The 23689-nt window shown below is 33.5% G+C and overlaps 1 protein-coding gene across 4 annotated transcripts in view; it reads left to right on the top strand.

Moving 5' to 3' along the window:
* Mettl25 (methyltransferase like 25) overlaps positions 1-23689 on the top strand; it is a 192182-nt gene that overhangs the window by 79399 nt on the left and 89094 nt on the right. For 3 of the 4 annotated variants that reach the window (XM_058571807.1, XM_046421330.2, XM_046421329.2), the window contains one exon: positions 7806-7899. The exons of the other annotated variant lie outside the window; for it this stretch is intronic. In XM_058571807.1, coding sequence (XP_058427790.1) covers positions 7806-7899 — 94 coding nt within the window. The remainder of the gene's footprint in view (positions 1-7805; positions 7900-23689) is intronic. 4 annotated transcript variants of the gene reach the window in all.

The following is a 23689-nucleotide window of genomic DNA, read 5'->3' as shown; positions in this document are numbered from 1 at the left end:
AAAACCATAGCCAACACTAGACCCCTTAAAAATGCTTTCCAGACCTCTATCATGTACTCATATGAAGATCCCTACTTTAAATCACTATGCTTAAGCTGTGAATTATGTAAGTGGCCACTGCATATTTGTACAAAAAGTAAACAAAACTTACCAACACTTTGATATTACAAAAGAAAGATTATTTAACCTATCTGTAGCATTTTGCAATTTACTAATATACTCCGTTATCTTCTTTACATCTTTTTATTTCTCTATAGATGTTACTTTTATTTCATTTCTGTTCTGTCAGTGAGAAATTTGGGACTCCAAAGAGTGATTTGTTTATAGAGCTTGAAATTTAGATCTTCTTAAGGGTTTTTCTGTTGTGTTTTGTTTGGGGTTTTGTTATTTTCTTAAGATAACACTATATCAGAAGGACTATGCTTGATGAAAATTAGAGCATTCCTAGCCGGGAATGGTGGCATATTCCTGTATTACAGCAGCTTGGAAATCTGAGGCAGGAGGATCACAGGTTTGAAGCCAGCCTCAGCAACTTAGCCTCTAAGCAACTTAGCAAAACCCTAATCTCAAAATAAATAAATAGATAGATAGATAGATAGATAGCTGGGGATATGGCTCAGTGGTTAAGTGCCGTGGGTTCAATTCCTGGTGCCAAATAAAAAATAAAGCTAAATAAAGTTGAGGGCTGGTGGTAGAGTACTTGCCTAGCATGTGTAAGGTCCTGAGTTCAGCCCTCAGCAATACATAAAACTAAATAAATAAAATAAATTCATTGTTTTCATCTACAACTAAAGAAAAATATTTTAAAAATAAATAAATAAAGTTGAGCATTCCTGAGGCCTACCTGAGAAAGACTTCTTTAGTGCCAAAAAGACCAAGCTTTGAATTGTGGTCTGGATCTTTCTCTTACTCTGTTGTCCTTGCCATATTCACTGAACAGTCTGCTTTGCCTAAAGCACTACCTCCTGTGCTCTTAGGCACTGTCTTAGTCCTTGCAAATAACCTATCAAATTATCTATGGATCCTGCTATCAAAGAACACAGTCATAGTAGAATGACAGTTTCACATTACTAGGGACATAACTAGAAAATCAGAAGAATAGTACCATTACTCTTTCTCAGGATGGTAGCAACAATGTTGGGAATTATTTTATTTATATGTGGTACTCAGAATCAAGCCCAGTGCCACACACATGCTAGGCAAGCACTCTTCCACTGAGCTACAACCCCAGCCCTAATGTTGGTAATTAATTCAGTAGCTTTGTCCCAGCAGCAATTACCCATGGTTCAGTTTGGTGCCCAGGCTCTCTGAACCAAAAACCATGGGACTTGTGGTATAATGAATAAGAGAATTCATACAGAAAATCCATAATGTAAAGGACTATTAGTGCAAAGAGAAATCATACATATCAAAATTTGCCCTTGAAAATTTTTGTATGAAATGTGAGGAATTTTCAAGAGCAATGTGAACTTGGACATTATATAGCCCAGCACAGTAAAGTAAATATGTAACCTGCTTAATTAAGTATTTTTGCCTATATGTCATATAAAATATATATGTAAAATATTTTATAATGCTTTTACAAAGATGCCAAATGAATATGATTGAATTCTCATAGAATTTAACTCTTCTCTATCCTTTGCTCACATGTTAATCATAATATAGTAGTAAGTAATTTTAGGATATACGATCAGAGGAAGGTTTTATTTGGAGTTTCAGAAAAATTTGATCATTTTCATCTAATGAAAGTAAAGATCTAGTCAGCAGCAAGAAATTGAAAACTTAGAAGAAGTGACAGAGATGACATTCAGATCCCTGATTTAATGTGTTTTCTGACAGAAGAGAATCTAACTACACTTATAATGACTAATGTACAGAAGGATTTCTGTGTTCAAGCACTTTAACATATATTGAGACAGTAGTGAGTCTGTGATATCAAAAGGCAGATTCTATAGTGTTACATAATGAAAAAATGGGATTGGCACTTAATATCTAGACTTGTATTCATAAAACACCTAAGAAGAACTTGATATCCTAACTAATATTCTTCCAAAACTCAAAAAAGAAAACAGTGTTTTATGTCAAGTTCTCACAAAAAAAAGAAAGAAAGAAAGAAAGAAAAATAAAAGATAACATGCCCTGTATTCCATTTGTGAATAATCTCTTTATTCATGTTGAGTTATGAGGTTCTTGGGCCTGCCTCCTTTTCTTTTATTAACTAATAAAATAACAATATATAGTCATTAAACCATACACCTTATTCAGTACAATGAATCATGTTTTTAGAACCTTTTGAAGTTAAAGGTTAATTTTGCAGGACATGGCACAATTCTCTAAAGTCTAGATGTCTTATAACTCAATCTCATTAAAAATAACAATTGCAAAGAGAATTTATGATATAAAATGTGATCTGCTCATTTGTAGTTGCAAGAAAAGTATAATGTCTCATTAATTGGGATTTTAAAGGATACTTCTCTCTTTTCCCATCCCTATAAATGTAATAAGATCAATTTTTTCAGACTTTTTTTTTTAACCAGGACTCTATTTTCAAATAGTCTTACACAAGCTAATTCTATAGATTTTAGAAAAAGGATTTAATTTTTACATAGTACACTCTTGTTTTATATAAAATTGTAATCTGTTAAAGCACCTCCTTATAGTGCTTAACAAACACAAGATTAAAACAAATTATTTTAACCTAATTAGTTTTATACTTTATTCTCATTTTGGTATGTTCATTTATTATGTTAATATTGCTACTCACAATACTGTTAGAAAAAGAGACTTTTTGAAGTTTAACTCCTCTAAGAAGACTTCCCAAGTCATTTTCAGAGAATGATGTCACTGTCTGCTTTGTGCTATCCTCTGTAGTCTTTGAATAGCTCTATCACCATGTATTTATCCTATCATATAATAATATTTGTTCACCTGTCCTTGATTTTTATAAAATGAATGATTCAATTCTTAGAGCCTGGCATAATAACAGAAAAATAACTGTCATTCATTAGGTGTTTGTAAGACACTGAGTCAAGCATACTACATAGAATATTTTATTTTGTCATCAGCCTCATGAGATGGATTTAACAACACTATTCCAATGATCAAGAGAGAAGCAAAGAAAGACTTAAGTGTTTAATAAGTGTTAGAGTGAGGCTACAAACCCATTTCAGTGTTGAGTTTAAAACCTGTGCTAACCACTATTACCATGCATATACAACATTTCAATAAATGTTTTAAAATTAAATGAATGAACAACCTAATTAGCATGAGTGCCATTTAGAAAGAATTCAAGTATTTCTAACAAGCCATAAATCCTGAACAGTTTGGGTAGTAAATCTGGCAATGACTTAGAAAGAGTGTCTCCTCCAACCATATGTTCATTCTCTTTTCTTCTCATGTCATTTTTTAATTATTAGAATTATTTAGCATTGTTTGGATTACTATTATATCTTTGTTGCACTAAAGTACTAAAACTCTTTCTTAAGTACAGCAGGCAAGCCTGCACAGCTTTTCTGTAAGAATATATATATTTACTCTGGTGGGTTGTCATGAAGTAGGCCTGTGTCTGTTGACCTAAAATACAGAGGTGGTCATTCTTCATCATCAGTTCACAATATTGAATGTAAGTCCTATCCATACTATGCTAGAGATAATATTGACTAGTAGTTAATATCCCAGATTCTGAAGACAAACATTGGGCATTTTGCGTAACCTCTCTGTACTGTAGAATAGGACTAATAATGAGACCTGACCAAACAGAATTGTTGTATAAACTAAATGTATAAATGCAACAAAGGATTTAAGAAACCTTAGCACATAGTAAACATGTCATAAATATTAGCTGCTGCTATGGGTATTTTTTACTTTGCACTTTTCTTTACATATTTGTACAATAGTTCTTTCTGTATATTTTAGATTACATTTATCTGTGTATTTAAGCCTACCTTTGTGTATTTGATTACAATACACATTTACTATATTACTATATTTCCCTATACTGTGTAACAAGATATGCTTCTCTCTATAAACTGAAAGATCTTTTTATTTAATTTTTTATTCCATTTATTGAGATCCTTCTATGAGAGCAGCACTGTGCTAAGCACTGGGGATATAATCATGAGCAAAACAGGTAGAAACTCTGCTCTCTAGTGATTAAAGTAGTGATCTCAAACATATTTTTGAATGTTATACCTTTGTCAACCTTTTTAATCATGTACATACAAATTAATATTTAATTACTTTTAAGTGATATATGCAGTGCAGCTATGTACTAGGGTATAGATTTTACAATAAACTCAAAAATGGAAATTAAAAATGAATAAAATAGAAATAAAAACTGTAATATTCTTTTTCCCATTGGAAAATATTCACACCATTTGGAAAGTCCACTGGTTTAAAATGTCAGGGGATAGATAATGAGAAAAACAAACAAGAAAGATATGAAGTAAATGTGTTCTATATCAGGGGCTTTATATGGAGTGCCAGAGAAGTCTGCCCTAAGGAATCAACATTTGAGATAGGATCTCAATGGAATGTGGAGTTCCAGAGGCAAAAGTATTGAGAGTGGAGTGTTTCAGGAATAGTGTTTATAGCTAAAAGCATAGTGTGTTCAAGAAACAGAATGTTAGTGTTGCTGAGGAGGTGGTATCATAAAATCATGTTGGAGGGGTCAAACCCAAATATATAATAAAGCTTATATACTCTGTTAAGGATTTATACCCTAAGATTCATGGGCAGCTCTTGAAGAATTACAAGAGGAAAAGTATTGTGAAAAGTAATCTTAGAATAGTCATGCTGTGAGTTTTTTCTTAATAGTAAAAGATAGTATTTTCTGGAAAGGAAAAGTAAGTGAAGGGCAAACTAAAATACAAAGTGCTTTTATCTTCAACTACCCTGAAATACAAAACCCAAGGCATAGATCACTACCATCTATACACATAATATACATCTTATTTTGTTTGTTTGTTTGTTTGCTTGGGTTTTTTTATGTTAATATAAAAAAATCCAGATTATTAATTTTGGTAATGATAAAAACGACAACAGGATGGTAACAGTTAACATCATGTCTCTTTTCTGAGCATCTTACATGTGTTATCTAGTTTACAGTGACTCTACAAAGTGAGTACTATTGATATCTCATTTTGATACTGAGAAAACTAAGAGATGATAAAACTACTGTGACTGAAACCAAGCCACATTATTCTCCACTGTGCTGCACTTTCTTGAAGTACTCTATAAGGCAGCAGTGAATAATATAAGAACTGGAATCTCTGGCTCATGGGAATGACTTAATTAGTTGTCCTTTTAGATTAAAAAAGAAATGACAGCATAAAGACCTTTTTAATATGAGAGCAAGTGTCAGGAGCTGCACATAAGAGAGGAGCACGTACCCTTAGCCTTGAGCCATGGAGGTGTGGAACTGGCTTCCACTGCTCACAAAAGCAGATGGACCTCACCTCCAACAGCAGAGGAGTAAAGCTCTGGAAGTGGGCGTCACCCAATGGGACTGGGCTACAGCCCCTGAAACCCAACCCTTGCCAATTTAGGTAGAACTTTCTCTAGTGTCTTCCCCCGAATAAATAGGGCTTAAGGTGTGCTCTTGCTCTCTCTTGTCTGCCTCTCTTGCTTCCCTTGTGGGAGCTGGGGCCAAGGAGCTCTTCACTGGACCCCAAGAAAAAGGTACTTTCTGTGTCTGTGTGATTATTCAGTGCCATCCCAATTCACTTGGAGTGACCCTGACTGATTTAGTTGTGTTTTGCAGCTGGCAAGAAGTTAATATTAGGGGCCTGGGATTGTGGCTCAGCAGTAGAGTGCTCGCCTAGCATGTGTCAGGCCCTGAATTCTATCCTCAGCACTACATAAAAATAAATAGAATAAAGGTATTGTGTCCAACTACAACTAAAAGATAAATATAAAAAAAAGAAGTTAATATTGAATGAAATCTTTTTCTGGCTATATAATCAATTCAGTATTCTGTGACACATAAGAGGTACATATCTATTTATATGATACGTATTATACATAAAATATATAGTTCTATGTGGAATCTGAGATTGACACAAATATACAGTTTCTGCATTCTGTGAACATAAACCTATTCAAATTACTTTATTCAAGGCAATGATAAAATAAGAAATGAACAGAACAATAATAAGCATTATAGAAATTCAAAACAAGAAAAGATGATTATTAGTTACTTTACCAAAAAAACATGTAAACTTGACCTTTGTCATTAAGTAATGACTATAGTACAACTAAGCTGAAGAGTAAGGAACCTCATAATCCATTAAGAGGTGACTGCATCATCAAACACATCAAGACAGAAATGTGGAAGGCATTTGGAATCAATGAGTAGACTCATCTAAGGAGATAAAACTAAATTCTCAAATGTAATGGGATATGAGAGAATGGGAAAATGTGGTCATATATTGGACCAAGATGGCTTAATTAAAGATTTTCAAATTTGTAACAAGAAACAATTATTGAGAGTTTTTGGAGCAGTGAAGTGGCAAAATAAAAATGTTCTTCTAAAAATGTTTTCTTCTGAGAAAATAATATTATAGGCAGAAATGAAGGAAGAAGACTTCAGTCAGAGGTCCTAACTAGAATTAATTGTAATAATCAAGACATAGTGATTCAAATTGAGGCAGTCATCTTGAAATGGAACTGAAGGAATATATTTGAGATACCTATCTCTTTTTGGCTGGGGGAGCAGGAAGGTTATTGGAAATTGAACCCCAGGGGAGCTTAACCACTGAGCCACATCTTTTGGCCTCACTAAGTTGCTGAGGCTGGTCTCAAACTTGGCATCCTCCTGCCTCTGCCTCCCAAGTCCTGGGATTAGAGGCATGCACCATTGTGTCCTGCTTAAGATATATTTTAAGGGAAGAATCTGTAGAATGTATTTTCTCATTAACCATAGGGTTTATATTTATCCTGTCAAGAGTAAATGAAGCTTTATTCATTGTTTTTGATATCGGCAAGGTGGTGGATTTTTATCTCCCTGATTTTTTACATTATGCCAGAATTACAAAAAAATTGTAAGATGCAATAGTGTAACATTATATTATTTAAATTGAAAACCATTTCATGATACTTTGTTAAAACTATAACTATAAAATCTGCAAAGTAAAAATTACATCTAGTCATATCCAAATCAGCATATGGTGCTTGATCGCTGACTGGCATTGAAGAAGTTCTCTTCATGGAACTGTTGAATTATTGCCACTATTAGCAGGTGTTGCAATAAAATGTGCACAATAATATTAAGCCAGTAAAACCGAAATGTATTTTGTAGCACAACGGAAACTTTTGAAAGGCCTGTTAGTTCCCTTTAAAAATGAGGCTAAGGAGCAGGGGTTGTGACTCAGTGGTAGAGCACTTGCCTAGTATGCATGACGCACTGGTTTTCATCCCCAGCACCATATATATATACATATATACATACATACATACACACATACATAAATATAAAGGTGCTGTGTCCATCTACAACTATATATAAGTATATAGTTATATATATATATATATATATATATATATATATATGGCTAAATTTTTAATACTGTAAGTTTGAAACTTCTTTCTCATAGCATTATCTTCCTAATATTATCTTCCACTGCTATATGTTGTAAGAATTCTGAAGCAGATCATAAAAGGTTCACCAAAGTATTAATATATTTTGGTCACATCTGGATCTTGTGCTATATACACAGAAGATATTTTTAAACATGTCATGTCTGAATTTAAAACTATTTTTAATTTAAATTGGAAAAACTAAAAAAGTATTCAGTTTTGTTTTGCAGTGAGCAGCATGTTGGTAAAATCTATTCCAAATGTTCTTCTTTTCTGGATTATGTCAGAAAGTCTCTAAAGAAGCTTGGATTAGATGAGTCCAAGGTCAGTATATGATTACCTATTAATTTAACAAGAGAAAAATCTTCTATGGGGTAATGAATAGAAATAATACAAAATAATTTGCCTTCTATTTTTCTCCAATTTGTAAAAGAAAGACTAAATTATAATGAAACCAAATCTCTTGTTATCTTGATTACAGTTCATATTCCTGTCACTAGTTTATGATTACCTCCAGAAAGTTTTGCTCTTTAGGATTATTGAGTAAAACATATGCCTGTTAACAAATCAAAATAGAATTAAAAAATAAGACAACAGTATAAATGAAAATTAGAAGTACAAAAGAGAGAATAGTGTTAATTTTAATGCACTTAATGAGAAATTTTATAACTAAGTTTTGTTTTGTTCTTTGATACTGTGAATTCAATCCATGGGTACTGTACTGAACTATATCTCCAGCCCTCTTTATTCTTTATTTTGAGATGGGGTCTCACTAAGTTGCTTAGGGCTTCACTGAGTTGCTGAAACTAGCTTCAAACTTGGAATCCTCCTATCTTACCCTCACAAGTTGCTGGTATTATAGGTATGTACTGCTATACCCACACCCAGCATAACTAATTTAAATTTTAAATCTTAAATTTAAAAAGTTAAGTGGAAGAATTTTGGAAGTTGTAACATCACTGCAGTTCCAAGCTAATAATTGATAACACTGTTAAAGGCAAAAGGTAAGCTCATTGACTGGTACTAATAAATATTCTGAGAATAAAGTAAACTCATTGTAATTCAAATGAATCAATGACCAGAATATTCAATTGAACTTGGATCACTATATTTTGAATTAATTTCAAATTGAAGCAAAGAATAATATAGGTGGTTAAAGGAATGATATTGTTCTTTTGCAAGAGAAAAGTTACACAAAAAATAAGGTTAAGTTATATCGAAGTTTAAGTATATTATTATTTATTGTACCAATTATCCTTGTAGTACCCAGTTGCTTTGTAATTAAAGTAGTTGGAGTAGTACTAGTCAGTTTCCTCTCCTGTAAAATTTGGAAATGTCAGGAGAACACTAAAGCAGGAAAAATATCAAAACATCAACATCTAGGCAGATATTTTCAAACTACAGAAAATTAAAGAAAAAAAAATATTTAAAGAAGCGAGAGTAGAAAAACACCTAGACTATATATGAACAAAGATAAGAATTGCTTCCAAATTCTCCCCAGAAGTCATGCAAGCAATAAGAATGTAGAGTGAAATGTTTAAAATGTTGAAAGAAAAAATACAGCAACATAGAATTCTTTAGCCTGTGAAACAGTTATTCAAAAGTGAAGGAGAAATACCTTCTTAGACAAAAATGGAAGGAATTTATTACCAAAAGATGCACCAACAATAAAGCCCAGTGGCCCCAGTGGCATATTCTTATAATCCCAGTGAATCAGGAGCCAGAGGCAGAAGAATTGCAAGTTACAGCCAACCTATCTCAAAAAAAAAAAAAAAAAAAAAAAAAACCTCTGGGGTTGTAGCTCAGTGGTAAAATCTTCCTGGGTTTAATTGTCAGTATTGAAATAACTAAAAACAAACCACATGCTAGAGACATGTTAAAATAAGCTATAGATTTCAAATGGAATCTATCTCAGGTATACAAGCCCAGTTCAACACTAAAAAATCAATTAGTGTAATCAATAGAATAAAAAAGAAAAATCACATGATCATATCAATAGACATGAAAAATTTGACTAAACCAAACAACTATTTGTGATAAAAACTCACAGTAAACTGAATACTTGGGAACTTTCTCACCTTGACAGAGAGTATCTACAAAACTCCTACACACAGTATCATACTTAATGTGAGAATTCAGAGCTTTTTCTAAAAGATCAGAAACAAGGTCCTGGAATAACCTATACCAAGCTCTGAAAGAAAATGGATGCCAACCAAGAATCCTATACACAGAAAAATTAAGCTTCAGATTTGAAGATGAAATAAAAACCTTCCATGATAAACAAAAGTTAAAATAATTTGCAACTAGAAAGCCGGCACTACAGAATATTCTCAACAAAATATTCCATGAAGATGAAATGGGGAAAAAAAAAAAAAAAGCAAAAGCTAGGAAAGGAAGGAACTACACTAAAGGAATAGTCAATCAGAGGAGAAACTAATTCAAATTAAAAACTAGAAATAAATCAAAATGACCAGGAATACAAATCCTGTCCCAATAACCTTGAACAGTAATGATCTAAACTCATTAATCAAAAGACATAAACTGGTAGAATGCATTTAAAAACATGATCCAACAATATCCTATCTCCAAGAGACTCACTAATAGGCAAAAAACATCCACAGACTGAAGGTGAAAGGATGAGAAGAAATACATCACTAACATGGACCGTGTAAACAAGCAGATAAAGTGGACTTCAAGCCAGAGTTAATCAGAAGAGACAAAGAAGGTAATGTCATACTGCTTAAGGGACGTATACATCAACAAGACATAACAATCAGAAATATATATGCCCCAACAATGGAATATCTGTGTTACATCAAAGGAACCCTTCTCAATTTCAAGAATCAAAGAGCCCACAACACAATAATATTGGGTGATTTTAACATTCCTTGTTCCTCCAAACAAAACTAAACAAAAAAAAACTATAGAACTAAATAATACAATCACTAATTTAGACTTAACATACATATATAGAATATTTTATCCATCAATGAGTGAATACACTTTCTTCTTAGCAGCACATGAATCCTTCTCTAAAATAGACCGTATCTATGTCACAAATCAGCACCTAGCAAATACAAAAAAAAAAAAAAAAAATAGAGATAATACCTTGCGTTCTATCAGATCAAAATGGAATAAAATTAGAAATCAATGATAAATAAAAAAATAGAAGCTACTCAAACACCTGGAGACTAAATAATATTCTATTCAATGATGAATAGAGAGCAGAAGAAAGCAAGGATGAAATTTAAAAAAAAATACTTAGAGGTAAATGAGAATAGTGGTACAACATATCAAAATCTCTGGATACTGAAGACAGTGATAAAAAGAAATTTAATTGTATTGAGCTCATTCATTAAAAAAAATACAGTCAGTGAATAAATGACCTAATATTACATCACAAAGCCCTAGAAAAAGAACAAATTAACCCTGAAAGCAGAAGACAGAACATAATTAAAATCAGATGAAATTGAAACAAAAGAAACCATTAAAAAAAACTGACAAGACAAAAAGTTGGTTCTTTGAAAAAAAATAAATGTGGTTGATAAACCCTTAGCCAGGCTAACGAAGAAAAAGAAAAAACTCAAATTACTAAAATTCATGATGAAAAAGGAAATACCATGACAGACACTACTGAAATACAGATGATAATCAGAAACTATTTTGAAAATTTATACTTCAATAAAATAGGAAATCTTGAAGACATCACCACATTTCTAAAGGCATATGACCTACCCAAATTGAATCAGGAGAACATGGAAATTTTTTAAAAGATCAGTTTCAAGCAATGAAATTGAAGATGTTATCAAAAGCCTACCAACAAAGAAAAGCCCAGGATTGGATGGATTCTCAGCCGAGGTCTACCAGAACTTAAAAGATGAACACCAATATTCCTCAATTTAGAAAAGGAGGGAACCCTTCTAAACTCATTCCATGAAGCTAGTATCACCCTGATACCAAAACCAAAGGCACATCAAGGAAAGAAAACTTAAGACCAATATCCCTGTTGAACATAGATGCAAAAATTCTCAATAAAATTGTGGAAAATTTCATATAAAAACATATTTAAAATGTAGTGCACCACAATCAAATGGGGTTCATTCCAAGATGCAAGGTTGGTTCAACATACAGAAATCAATAAAAGTAATTTGTCATATCAATAGACTTAAATATAGTAATCATATGATCATCTTAATAGATCATCTTAAAAAATCATTTCACAACATACAGCATCCCTCAAGTTCAAAACACTAGAAAAACTAGAAATAGTAGGAATGTACCTCAACATTATGAAAGCTATATATGCTAAACCCAAAGCCAACATCATCCTAAATGGAGAAATATTGAAAGCATTCCCTGTAAAAATTGGAACAAGACAAGGATGCCCTCTTTCACCACTTTTATTCAACATTGTCCTTGAAACTCTAACCAGAGCAATTAGATGAAAGAAATTAAAGCGATACAAATAGGTAAAGAAGAGCTCAAACTATCACTATTTGCTGACAACATGATTATATATTTAGAAGATTAAAAAAAATTCCACCAAAAAACTTCTAGAACTCATAAATGAATTCAACAAGTAGGAGGAAATAAAATTAACACCCATTCATTCCCTATACATCAGTGATGAATCCACTGAAAGAGAAGTTAGGAAAACTGTCCCATTCACAATAGTCTCAAAAAATAAAATAAAATATTTGGGAATCAATCTAACAAAAGAGGTGAAAGACCTCTACAATGAAAACTAAGGAAAATGGAAGACCTTAGAAGATGGAAATATCTTCCATGCTCTAGGATAGTCATAACTAACATTGTCAAAATGGCCATACCACCAAGTACTGTTCAGGTATTTGGGAACTTCCCATGGCAGTCCCACTGGGTAAGATCACCCAGACTCATGTGAAAAATATTCAGCTCTGCCAGAAAGGTCCCACTCAGCACTGGAAATGGGGTGACCTGCTGCAGCCACACAGCCTGTCAGAGATGCATGTAACTTGCCAAGATGCCAATTAACCCGTTGACTGCAAGACATCACAAAGCAACACTCTACCTCTGAAACCTTATCCCTGCCTTTGATGTATGCACTTAAATAAACCACTGGAGCCATTTTAAAATTGTTCAGTTCCTGTGTGGGCTGGACCTATTAGGCACTTCAAGCTCCCTTTAAATTATAAATTCTGACTTCATCTTATTTCTTCACTAATTATTTCAGACTTATCTTCTCTAGTGGCACATATCCTCCTGGGCAGGAGACAGGACCCCAGAGAGGCGCTGGCAGCCTCATGATCACAAGAAACTATAAATGTTGGTGAGGATGGGGGGAAGAGGGTACACTCATTCATTGCTGGTGGGACTACAAATTGGTTTATCCACTCTGGAGAGCAGTATGGAGATTCCTTTAAAAACTTTGAATGGAACCACCATTTGACCCAGCTATCCTACTTCTCAGTTTATACCCAAAGGACTTAACAATCATAATACTATACTGATGAGGCCACATCAATATTTATAGCAGCTCAATGCACAATAGCTAAACTGTGGAACTAACCTAGGTGCCCTACAACAGATGAATGGATAAAGAAAATGTGGTATACATGCACGATTTAATGTTACTCAGCCTTAAAGAAAAATGAAATTATGGCATTTACCAGTAATAGATGGAATTGGAGAATATCATGCTAAACAAATAAGCCAATCCCAGAGAAACAAAGCCAAAATATTTTCTCTGATATGTGGATGCTAATTCACAATAAGGGCAGCAAGTTTGGGAAGAATAGAGGTACTTTGGATGAAACAGAGGAGAGTAAAGAGGGGAGGACAGTGGGGGTAGGAAAGATAATAGAATGAATTAGACATTATAACCCTATGTGTACATATGATTACATGATCAGTGTAACTCTACATCATGTACAACCAGAAGAATGAGAAGTTATATTCCATTTATGTATATTGTGTCAAAATGCATTCTATTGTCATGTATAACTAATTAGAACAAATTAAAAAAAGAAAGAAAGAAACACACACACACACACACACATACACACACACAAAGAAAGAAACAAAGCAAGGGTGTTCTCTTGGACCTCTGCTTTTCAACAGTATACTGTAATTACTAACTAATATAGTAAGACAAGGAAATGAAGGTGTATAAATTGAAAAGGAAAACACTATTGCCTGATCATATATATAGTAAATGTTGAAAAGAACTGACAAAAACCATTCTTGGAACTAATAATTAATTAAAAGATGTTTGTAGGATGCAAAGATAAAATGTATAACATCAGTCATTTTCATATGTACCAGATAAGAACAAGTGGAATTTGAACTTAAAAAGACAGAAGCATTTACATTAGCACCCTCCCCAAAAATGAAATAATTAGGTACAAAGCTAACACAGTATGTACAAAATCTATATGAGGCAAGCTAAAAACTCTGATAAATGAAATCAAGAAATAAATAGAAAGATATTCCATGTTCATGGATAGGAAGATTCCATATTGTCAATGTGTCATTTCTTTTCAACTTGATCGAAAGATCAAATGCAGTCTGAATCAAGATCCCAGGAAGTTTTTTTATGAACAATGACAAACTGATTCTAGAGTTTATATAGAAAGGCAAAATATCCAGAATAGCTAATACAGTTTTAAAGAAGAACAAAGTGGAAGTACTGAAGTTATGTGGCTTCAAATTTTAATGTAAAGCCACAGTAACCAAGACAGTTTAATATTGGTGAAATAATAGCTAAATAGATGAAGATCGACAGAATTGAAAACTTTAGCAAGCAAAGACAATAATATAATGGAGCAAAATTGTCTTTTCAACAATTGTGCTTGAACAACGGAACATACACATGTAAAAGATGAATGTAGGCACAAACCTTGCATTTTAAGAAAACTTAAAAGCCACAATAGTCCTAAATAAAGAGCACAAAACTATAAAATTTCTAAAAGCAGGGAGGGAAAGCCATATGACTTTGGGTATAGTAATGACTTACCAGATATAAAATCAAACGCACAATCCATCAAAGAAATAAGTGATAAGCTGCACTTCATTAAAAGTAATTTTCTGCTCACTGACAAACAATGTCAAGGGAATAAGAAGACAAGCTACAGAAAAATAAAAATACTTTTAGAAGACAAACCTGATAAATGACTGTAAAGTATACAAGAAAAACTGTTTAACCAACAATAAGAAAGCAATCTGATTAAAAAGAAAGCAAACAATCTAGGCAGAAGATGTTAATAGACACCTCCTCAAAGAAGATATGAGCATATGAAAAGATGTTCCCCATCATATGTCATTCTGTAAATGCAAATGAAAACATTAATGAGATATGACTACACTCCTGTTGTAGTGGCCAATGTGTCAGTTTGCCATTGTTGTGACAAAATACCTGAGAAAATCAACTCAAAGGAGGAAAGATTTACTTTGGCTCTTGATTTCAGAGGTTTCAGTTCATAATTGCTTGGCTCCATTGCTATGGGCATATGGTGAAGCAGAACTTCATATCGAGGAGCACAAGTCAGAACAAAACTGCTCTTCTCATGACAGCCAGGAGAAAGATAGAGGAAAGGCAAGGGGACAAAATAAACTTTCTAACATAAGCCCCTAGTGACCTACTTCCCCCAGTCAGACCCTGCCTCCTAACGTTTCCGCCACCTACCAGTAAAGCCACCAGCTGGGGATCAACCCTTCAAAACATTAGCCTTTGGGCTGTTTGTTCAAACTATAACAACCAATACCCAGTACACTAGCAACACTAATGCATTGAAAATATGGACCAGCATGAACTTTTGTTCAAGCCAATAGATATGTAAAATGGTACAGCCATTCTAGAAGGTAGTGTGATGGTTTCTTACAACACTAAATATGTTCTTATTATACAATCCAACAATTCCTCCCTTTGGTATTTACCTAAAGAGGTTGAAAATTTAGGTCCACACTATTACTTGTATTTGAATGTTCATACACATTAGCCAGAAGCAACCAAGATGGCATTCAGTAGGTGAATAGATAAGTAAACTTCTATAACCATACAATGAATATCTTTAAACACTAATAAGAAATTATCTATAAAACTTTGAGACAAAATGAAAGAAACTGAAATGTATATTACTCAGTGATAGTAGCCAATATGAAAAGGCAAATATGATATGATTCCAACTATGTGACATTCTAAAAATGCCAAAATGATGAAGACAGTAAAAAGTTAAGTGGTTTCAGGAATAGGGGGATGGAGACAGGCCTTAGGGCACTGGAATTACTCTGCATTATGTTATAATGGTGGATACATGTTGTTATACTTTTATCCAATCCCACACAATGTATGCTAACGTGAGTGAATCCTAATATGCGTTATAGTCTTTGGATAATAATGATGGGTCAGTGTAGTTCCATCAACTATAAGAAATGCATCACTCTAGTGGGTGATGCTGGGAATAGAGGAGACTCTTTATGTGCACAAGCAGAGTCTGGGTGGGCATACCATACTTTTTGCTCAATTTTGCATAAACCTAAAACTCTTCTAAAAAATAAAGTCTGTTTAAGAAAACACTCATGATAGGTATTATTATTCCCAATGAAATGATATAAAAAGAGTCTCAGAAAAAGGCAAGTCATATTTCCTGCTACAGAGAGCTAGAACTTGAATCAAGACTCCAAGTAAGGTCAGAACCCTTAACCATCACCAGGGAAAACAAAAGCAAAAAAGCTAATGTATGTAAAAAGAAAGTCTTAAATGAAATGAATACTTTTATTAGTTAATGTGAAAACAATTCTCTCATGAAAATCCCTATTTAAGCACATTTTTAAAATATGTTGCATAAAGTGAGTTTAAAAAAAGAAAAAAGATGAAACCCAAGCTAGACTAGAAGACATTGGAGGAGGAGTGTCACAATACATGACTAAACCAGTCAGGGTCACTCCAGGTGAACTGGGCTGGCACAAAATAATCACACAGAGACAGAGAAATACCTTTTTTCTTTGGGTTCTGTGACAGCTTCTCTGACCTAGCTCCCACAAAGGTGGCAAGAAGGACAAGAGAGAGAGAGAGAGAGCGCACCTCGAACCTGGGTTTTATTAGGGAAAGCTATTCCATGGAATATTCTATCTCCAAAAGGGCAAAGGGGTAATATTACAAAGGAACAGGTGAGTGTAACTCAACCTCAGTGAGTGACTCCTATTCCTGGAGCCACGCCTTGTTATCCAAGCTGGGATAATGCCCAAGTTACTTTCACCTAGCACTACCATGCAGACTGAAGGCAATAATTGTTCAGAACCCAGTGCATCAGGACTTAAAGGCGTGTTCATCCAGGACAGCTCCCAACAGAGGAAAGTACCAAACTACATGATAAGGTATGAAAAAGCTGTGCTGGTGAAAGGAAGCAAATAAATAAATATATAGTTGGGGAGAGCTTTTTTTTTTTTTTTTTAGCAAGAGATATTTAAAAAATAGTGTCTGTCAGGCCACAGCAATTAGCAATATGAAGTTATCAAAACCAAAGTTGTGTTTTCAATACAATACAAATATTTTATTCTCAAATCATAAAATATCAATGTTAAAATGAAAGCTTTGACAATACACACGATAAAAAGATGGACATTTAATTTTACTTAAAAAATAAATTAATTTTCACTTGAAGTTCTAAATACTGAAAAATGTCTAGACCATTTAAATTTGAAATTTTGAATATACTAAAAACACCTTTGACTAAATTCATAATCATTTCTTTTCTTTCTTTTTTTTTTTTTGTGCTGGGTATTGAACCCAGGAGCACTTAACCACTGAGCCACATGTATCCCTTGTTTGTATTTTATTTTAGAGACAGTGTCTCACTGAGTTGCTTGGGGCCTCCGTAAGTTGCTGAGGCTAGCTTTAAGGAGATCCTTCTGCCTCAGCGTCCTGAACCACTGAGATTACAGTATACATCACAACACCCTGCTCATAATCATTTTTTACAAGCATTTATATGTAATTGGATGTGTAGTGAATGCACTGATGTCTTATAATCTTTAAAATATATCTCTTCACATTTAAAACAATGTAAACAAGCTAAGTATCTAGAAAATCTTCTAAAATACTCTGGATAAGTTCTTATCCACAAGAAATCAAATTATATATAAAAGCAAACAAAACATTCCCAGTTAAATCATCATTCCAAAGGACACCAAAACAGCATGTATTGGATAAAAAAGTGCCTTACAAACCGCTTACAAGTTTAATCTGTAACTCATAAAAGTCAGTTATGAAAGACAGCATTGACATTTATTATAGAGCTTAAATTCATCAAACTCAGCACCATTGCATTTGGATTCTTTGTTGTGAGGAACTGACCTGTGCATTATGACATTTAGCAGCATCTCTGGCCTCTACCACTAGATGTCAGCAGTAGCATAATGATGAAACATTTTAAAGAAAAAGAAAAATCTCTAGACATGGCCAAAATTGACCCCACGCGAGAACCACTGTCTTCAACATTTGTCATCTTAATGATTTCATTTGTAGTCATCTACCATTCTCATCATAAATCCCATTTTTAGGGGATTAAACAGTGATTGAGGTTTTAAACTTTCTATTCAAAATGATCCCTTCCTGAACCTCTCATTTAGGATAGCTGCAACCACTTAAGAATGATATTCTTTCAACCCTTTGTAAAGGACCCTATTTTTAAAGCATGTTTAGATTCCATAACAAAGTTAAGCCTAACTGTACCACTGAAAACAATAAGTTGTGTCAGAATATTGACTGCTTTATGGCAAAGTACTTCTTTTTGAAGACTGAATAATATTTGTGTGTGTGTGTGTGTTTATACCACAACTTCTTTGTTCATTCATTCATCAGTAGACCATTAGGTTGTTTCCATATCTTACTATAGTGAATAATGCTGCAGTAAACATGGTGGTATAGATATTGTTACAAAATAATGATTTTTACTTCTTTTGGATGTTTACCCAGAAGTACTGCAGAATATAAGTTCTTAATGATTAAACCCCCAAGCATTATTTCTCATGCCTGCAAATCTTATCTCAGTTAAATCTGCATCATTTTAGACTGAGACTTAATTATGTTATTAATATTGCTGTTAATACAGGAGAAATCATTGTTACATGCCATATTAGTTTAGATTATTAGAATTATTGAAGTATACAAATCTGCAAATGACAGTTCATATGAAATAATTGTAATAATTATACATGTATAATTGTATACATATATAATTATTATGTAATAATGATATAATAATTATATGATGTATCAGTACTTATTTTTAGAATGTGAGCTAAATGTAATATATGTAAATTTTACTATTTAAATAGGAGCAATTTTAAATTTTATTTTCATTAGCTAGTAATTAAACAGGTATGCAATAGAAAAGATAAGAAATTTATTTTTCTTTCTTTTTTTTTAAAAGCAATCCTGTCTTACTACCCATAAGTTTGAAGGTTAAAAATATTAGCTACATATGTAATTCTATCACTTCTAAAAATAATAAACATAGGAATCAACTTTGCTTTGTGTTTTACAAAAGAGTATAGTAACAGTAGTTTTTTGACTAAGAGTATGGATAACTTCCTCTGTTAACTTAAGAATATCAGGATCACTTCAGTCTCCTTGTCTCTGGTTTTGTCTCTTCTTGCTTCCTTAGCACAATCAGCTGATGAACCTCACTTCCATAACTATCTACCATAGTTTTTGAGCCCATTATGACCTAGTCAAGGTTATACTGGCAGCTTCACTTCTACCATCTAGTGGTAAGACTGTTTCAAATACCAAGTCATCCTCTAATGATATATAATGTGGGGAGGATGTCTAACAACTTGTTTACCTGCTTTCCATGAAGTTGTTGTAAGGTCCACCTTTGCTTGTCTGGAGTCCTTTACATATACCTCTTTAAAAAATAGAATAAATTGGGCTGGGGATGTGGCTCAAGTGGTAGCGCGCTCGACTGGCATGCGTGCGGCCCGGGTTCTATCCTCAGCACCACATACAAATGAAGATGTTGTGTCTGCCAATAACTAAACAATAAATATTTTTAAAAAAATTAAAATTAAAAAATTGAATAAATAAATAAGTGAAAAAGAGACAAATCTCTTGTGGAAAACAATTCCAAATAATTTGTGTAGGTATTCTACCTTTAGGAGATGGAATATAGCTTCCCACTCATTAAGTGTAGTCAGTACATGGTGACTTTTTCCCCTAGAGTATGGAAAAGGGGACAAAAAAGGAATTTTATAGTCAAGAAACACTATTGCATCTAGGTAGTCAAGGTCAATGACAAAAGTACTCAGTCAATAGAAGGGAAATTATCAAAAGAGTAGAGCAACCACATCAGGGAGGGAGAAAGGGAGAGAAAGGGAGGTACTGCAGAATGAGATTCATCAAATTATGTTATATGTATATATGAATATGCCATAATGAATACCACTCATGCATAATTATAATGTACCAATTAAAAAAAAGAATCCAAGACCCCAAAAGCATACCTTACTCTCAAGTATCTCCATTCTTTCTTCCTTTGTATATCCTGCTCTGTTGCTTGCTTTCCTGGATAAATCTTATCTTGCCTTCCTAAATTTAAAAAAAAAAAAAGAAGAAGAAGAAGAAAAGGATTATAAGTCACATGGGAAATACATACTTTTGATGTGATGTAAGGAACATGACCCTTCTGTGATCTTGTTTTCAAACACTATAGCCCTAATTTATAACGGGGGAAAAAATTTAACACATCCAAATGGAGGAGTTCTGGGGAAACTGGCCAAATTATATGGTTATGTTGTGTAGATGTATGAATGTGAATGCACCAATAAAAAATGTGGGGGAAGTACAAATGTAGGAACATTCTCTAAAATATCTGACCAATACTTTTCAAAACTATCAAGATCATAAAAACAAGGCAAGTCTGAGAAACTATCAAAACCAAGTGGTCTAAATGTGATGTGGTATTCTGGATGGGATTCTAGAACTGAAAAATCAGGACACAGGTAAAAAATAAGAAAATCTGAGGGTAGTATGAACTTTAGTTAATGTGTCAATGTTGGTTCTTTCATTATTACAAATGTAGCATAATGTAACATGAAGTAGTAGAGATAGAATACATGGAAATTGTACTGTCTTCAAAATTTCTTTAAACCTAAAACGTACGTTTATTTCTTTTAAAATAATATGAGAAAAACCAATGTTTATTGAACTTTTGCTTTATGCCAGATATGGTACTAAAAGGTTTATTTATTTATATTATCTCTTTGAATACTAAGGACAATAGGATTGAGATGTGAAGTTAAGTGGAATTCTTTAGACCAAATCTAGGAAACTGGGGAAGAATGTCAATCTATACTGTCTAATTGTTTTTTTTTATACTTATATGACAAGAGACGTCACACAAAAAAAGAATAATTATTTGACATTTTTTACAAAACTAACAATCATCAAGCAAGCAAGCCTAAGAGGAAGAATAAGAAGAAAATTCATATTACAACAAAGGATTTTTTTTTTGTTTTTTTTGTTTTGTTTGTGGTACTAGGGATTGAACCCAAGGCCTCATACATGTCAGGAAAGTGCTCTACCACTGAGCTATACCACCAGCCCTTTTATTTTATTTTGAGACAGGGTCTAAGTTGTCCAGGCTGGCATTGAACTTGGAATCCTCCTGCCTCAGCCTCCTGAGTAGCTGGGATTATAGGAGTTTATCACTGCACCTGGCAAAAATGAATGTACATCTAAAGCAGATTGAAGAATTGAAGTTTGAATCTGCCTTTTTTAAAGGCAGATGAAATTCAAGAAATGATGAGTCTTAATGAAGAGTGGAAGAAAGAATGCTTACATCTTTGACTTTTGTAATTCTTACAAGCAGGATGAAGTTGGTCAAGTATATGAAACATACACATTGGGTAGTACAACATATTCTCTAACCTATTTGGTTAAGTCAAATAGCTGTCAAGAAATTGTGAAGAAGTGGGTGTAGACTAAAGTGCTTGAGCATGATTGCTCATTTACTGTCTCCAACCCATTTTCTCTTTAGAACTGTATATCTCCTTGTCCCTGACCCAAAGCCAGGGAGGGACCTACTACACAACTCGTGCTAATTCCTTTTCCTAGAATATAGGCTTTGGACAGCAGGGAGCAAGTAGTTCATGTCCAGTATTCCAATCTGTCATTCATTTCACATTTCACATTTTTAATTTATAAATTTTTGTATATGGCCTTGCTTAAGTTATGACCTCTGCTGGGCAGTGCCTCAGTTCTGATGCCTTTTTTAATCTCTGTAAAGTTGACCCTTCGTAGGTTCTCACTGATTTCAACACTCAGTAATGCTACCTGTTAAATATATGTGTCTTGAAGATTGATGTTGACATTAAGTGGGATGGTATCTTCATTTTTAAAATTTCTTAGAATCTCTGTGATCTAATCTGAAGTGTTTTTAAACATTTGATTGAAAAAGTTGACTTAAGCTTGGAATCATACCTTAAGCACTGAATTTTTCTCCTACAAATACATGATTATACCTTTTATTCACCAATTTTTTGATGTAAGAAGAGGGCCATTTATCTAGTTGTGTTTACATAAAGGTTTGCATATGGTGTCACTGCTTGAAGGTCTACCTTCACTATTTTTGCATCAAACATAGGGTAATGTATAATCTATATAATGCCAGCCTTGGTTCACTTAAAGTAACAGACTTATTTTTAAATAAGATAGTAAAGATAGTGCTCTCCCCTTTTCTCTCCAGAATCACTCAAAAGCAACAAATACAATGAGAAATGGAAGCACAGACTCCCTTTTTGATAAAATCAAGAGGCATTTTGAATCTCAAACTATGTGTATTTCAAAGTACATTGGATATAAAAAAGGGATGTAGAAAGAGGCAAAGAGGAAATCCTAGGGTTGCAAATCTCAGACAAACCAAAAGAATACAGGTCTCCATAGTAGCATCCCCTGAAAAAGCAAAGTCAGCAATTCCTAATTGCAACAAAGGCAATCGAGGACAGTTCTTTCTAGTTTAGCACAGAGAAATGAGAATCTAAGGAATCACATTTGTAGAAAGCAGAATGGTAAAGATTAAGCGTTCAAGGGTGTCACTTTACAGCTAATCTGAGGATGATAGCAGAGAAGTAAAGTTTAAAGGCTATGGTTCAGACACACAATTTTTGTGAAATGAGAGTTTTTGCTGCCTTGAAATACAGGCCTGAATTCAGACCAATTCATTCTACTGTAGAAGCCTGGTCTAGAGGATACTCAATTTAATTCAAAGATGGGTGAGAGTTTTAAAAGGGCGAGGGGTACATAATCTTCTTAAGGTCTATACCAAGAGGGAGATCTTTTCTGGAAGGTTTTATGCGAAATGTGATGACACAGAGCTTTGCTCTTCACTGCTTCCCTTTTTATAGTTTTTAAATTCAAAATAGGTTCATGGAGAATATCATGCTAAGTAAAATTAGCCAAACTGGAAACTCAAAGCTCTCTCAAATGTGGAAGCCAGAGTAAAATAAAGAAAAGCAGGAGGGAAGGATAGAATAACATATAGAACCAATCAAATATAAATTAATAGAAGACCTAAAGGAAGTCTGATAAAGTAGAGGAAAGAGAATGGGAAAGTGTAGGGAGGGCAGGAGGGTAAGGGGGAGTGAACTGAAACCAATTATCATGCATGTATAGATATGTCTGGATGAACCCAACTACTGTGTATAACTGTGAAGCTCTTAATTAAAAAAAAAAATCTCTTAAAAAATAGGTTTTAGTGCAATAAGAAAAGGGACAGACTTTGGGGGAAAAAATTCATTTAGGTATTTGCCAGGAAATCTGACAAATCCTTTCAGAATTTTTACTCCTTTTATAGATCCAGTCTTTCATTTATTTTGACTTGTAATTTGACTGTAGTGTTTTTCTGTTGACTCCTTTGTGAAACCCTTCACAAAGTCGGTCAACTTACGAAAACATTTCCTTTTGCATTCATCTGTCATTGGTTATGCAATGTTTATTTATATTATTACAATAACATAATAGGCATAAAAAGATTATAAATGGTAACAATCGATTCAGTAAACATAAAGTTAAACTGGTGGGTGCAGAAACATGAGCATGGACTAGAAAGTGGCCTGTAAGAGTAGGAGGGGTCAG

The sequence above is a fragment of the Marmota monax genome, unplaced genomic scaffold (genome assembly GCF_021218885.2).
Source record: "Marmota monax isolate L192 unplaced genomic scaffold, Marmota_monax_Labrador192_F-V1.1 WCK01_AAM20220418_F8-fsc00489, whole genome shotgun sequence".
Classification (NCBI taxonomy): domain Eukaryota; kingdom Metazoa; phylum Chordata; class Mammalia; order Rodentia; family Sciuridae; genus Marmota; species Marmota monax.
This window is presented reverse-complemented; position numbering and strand designations above follow the sequence as displayed.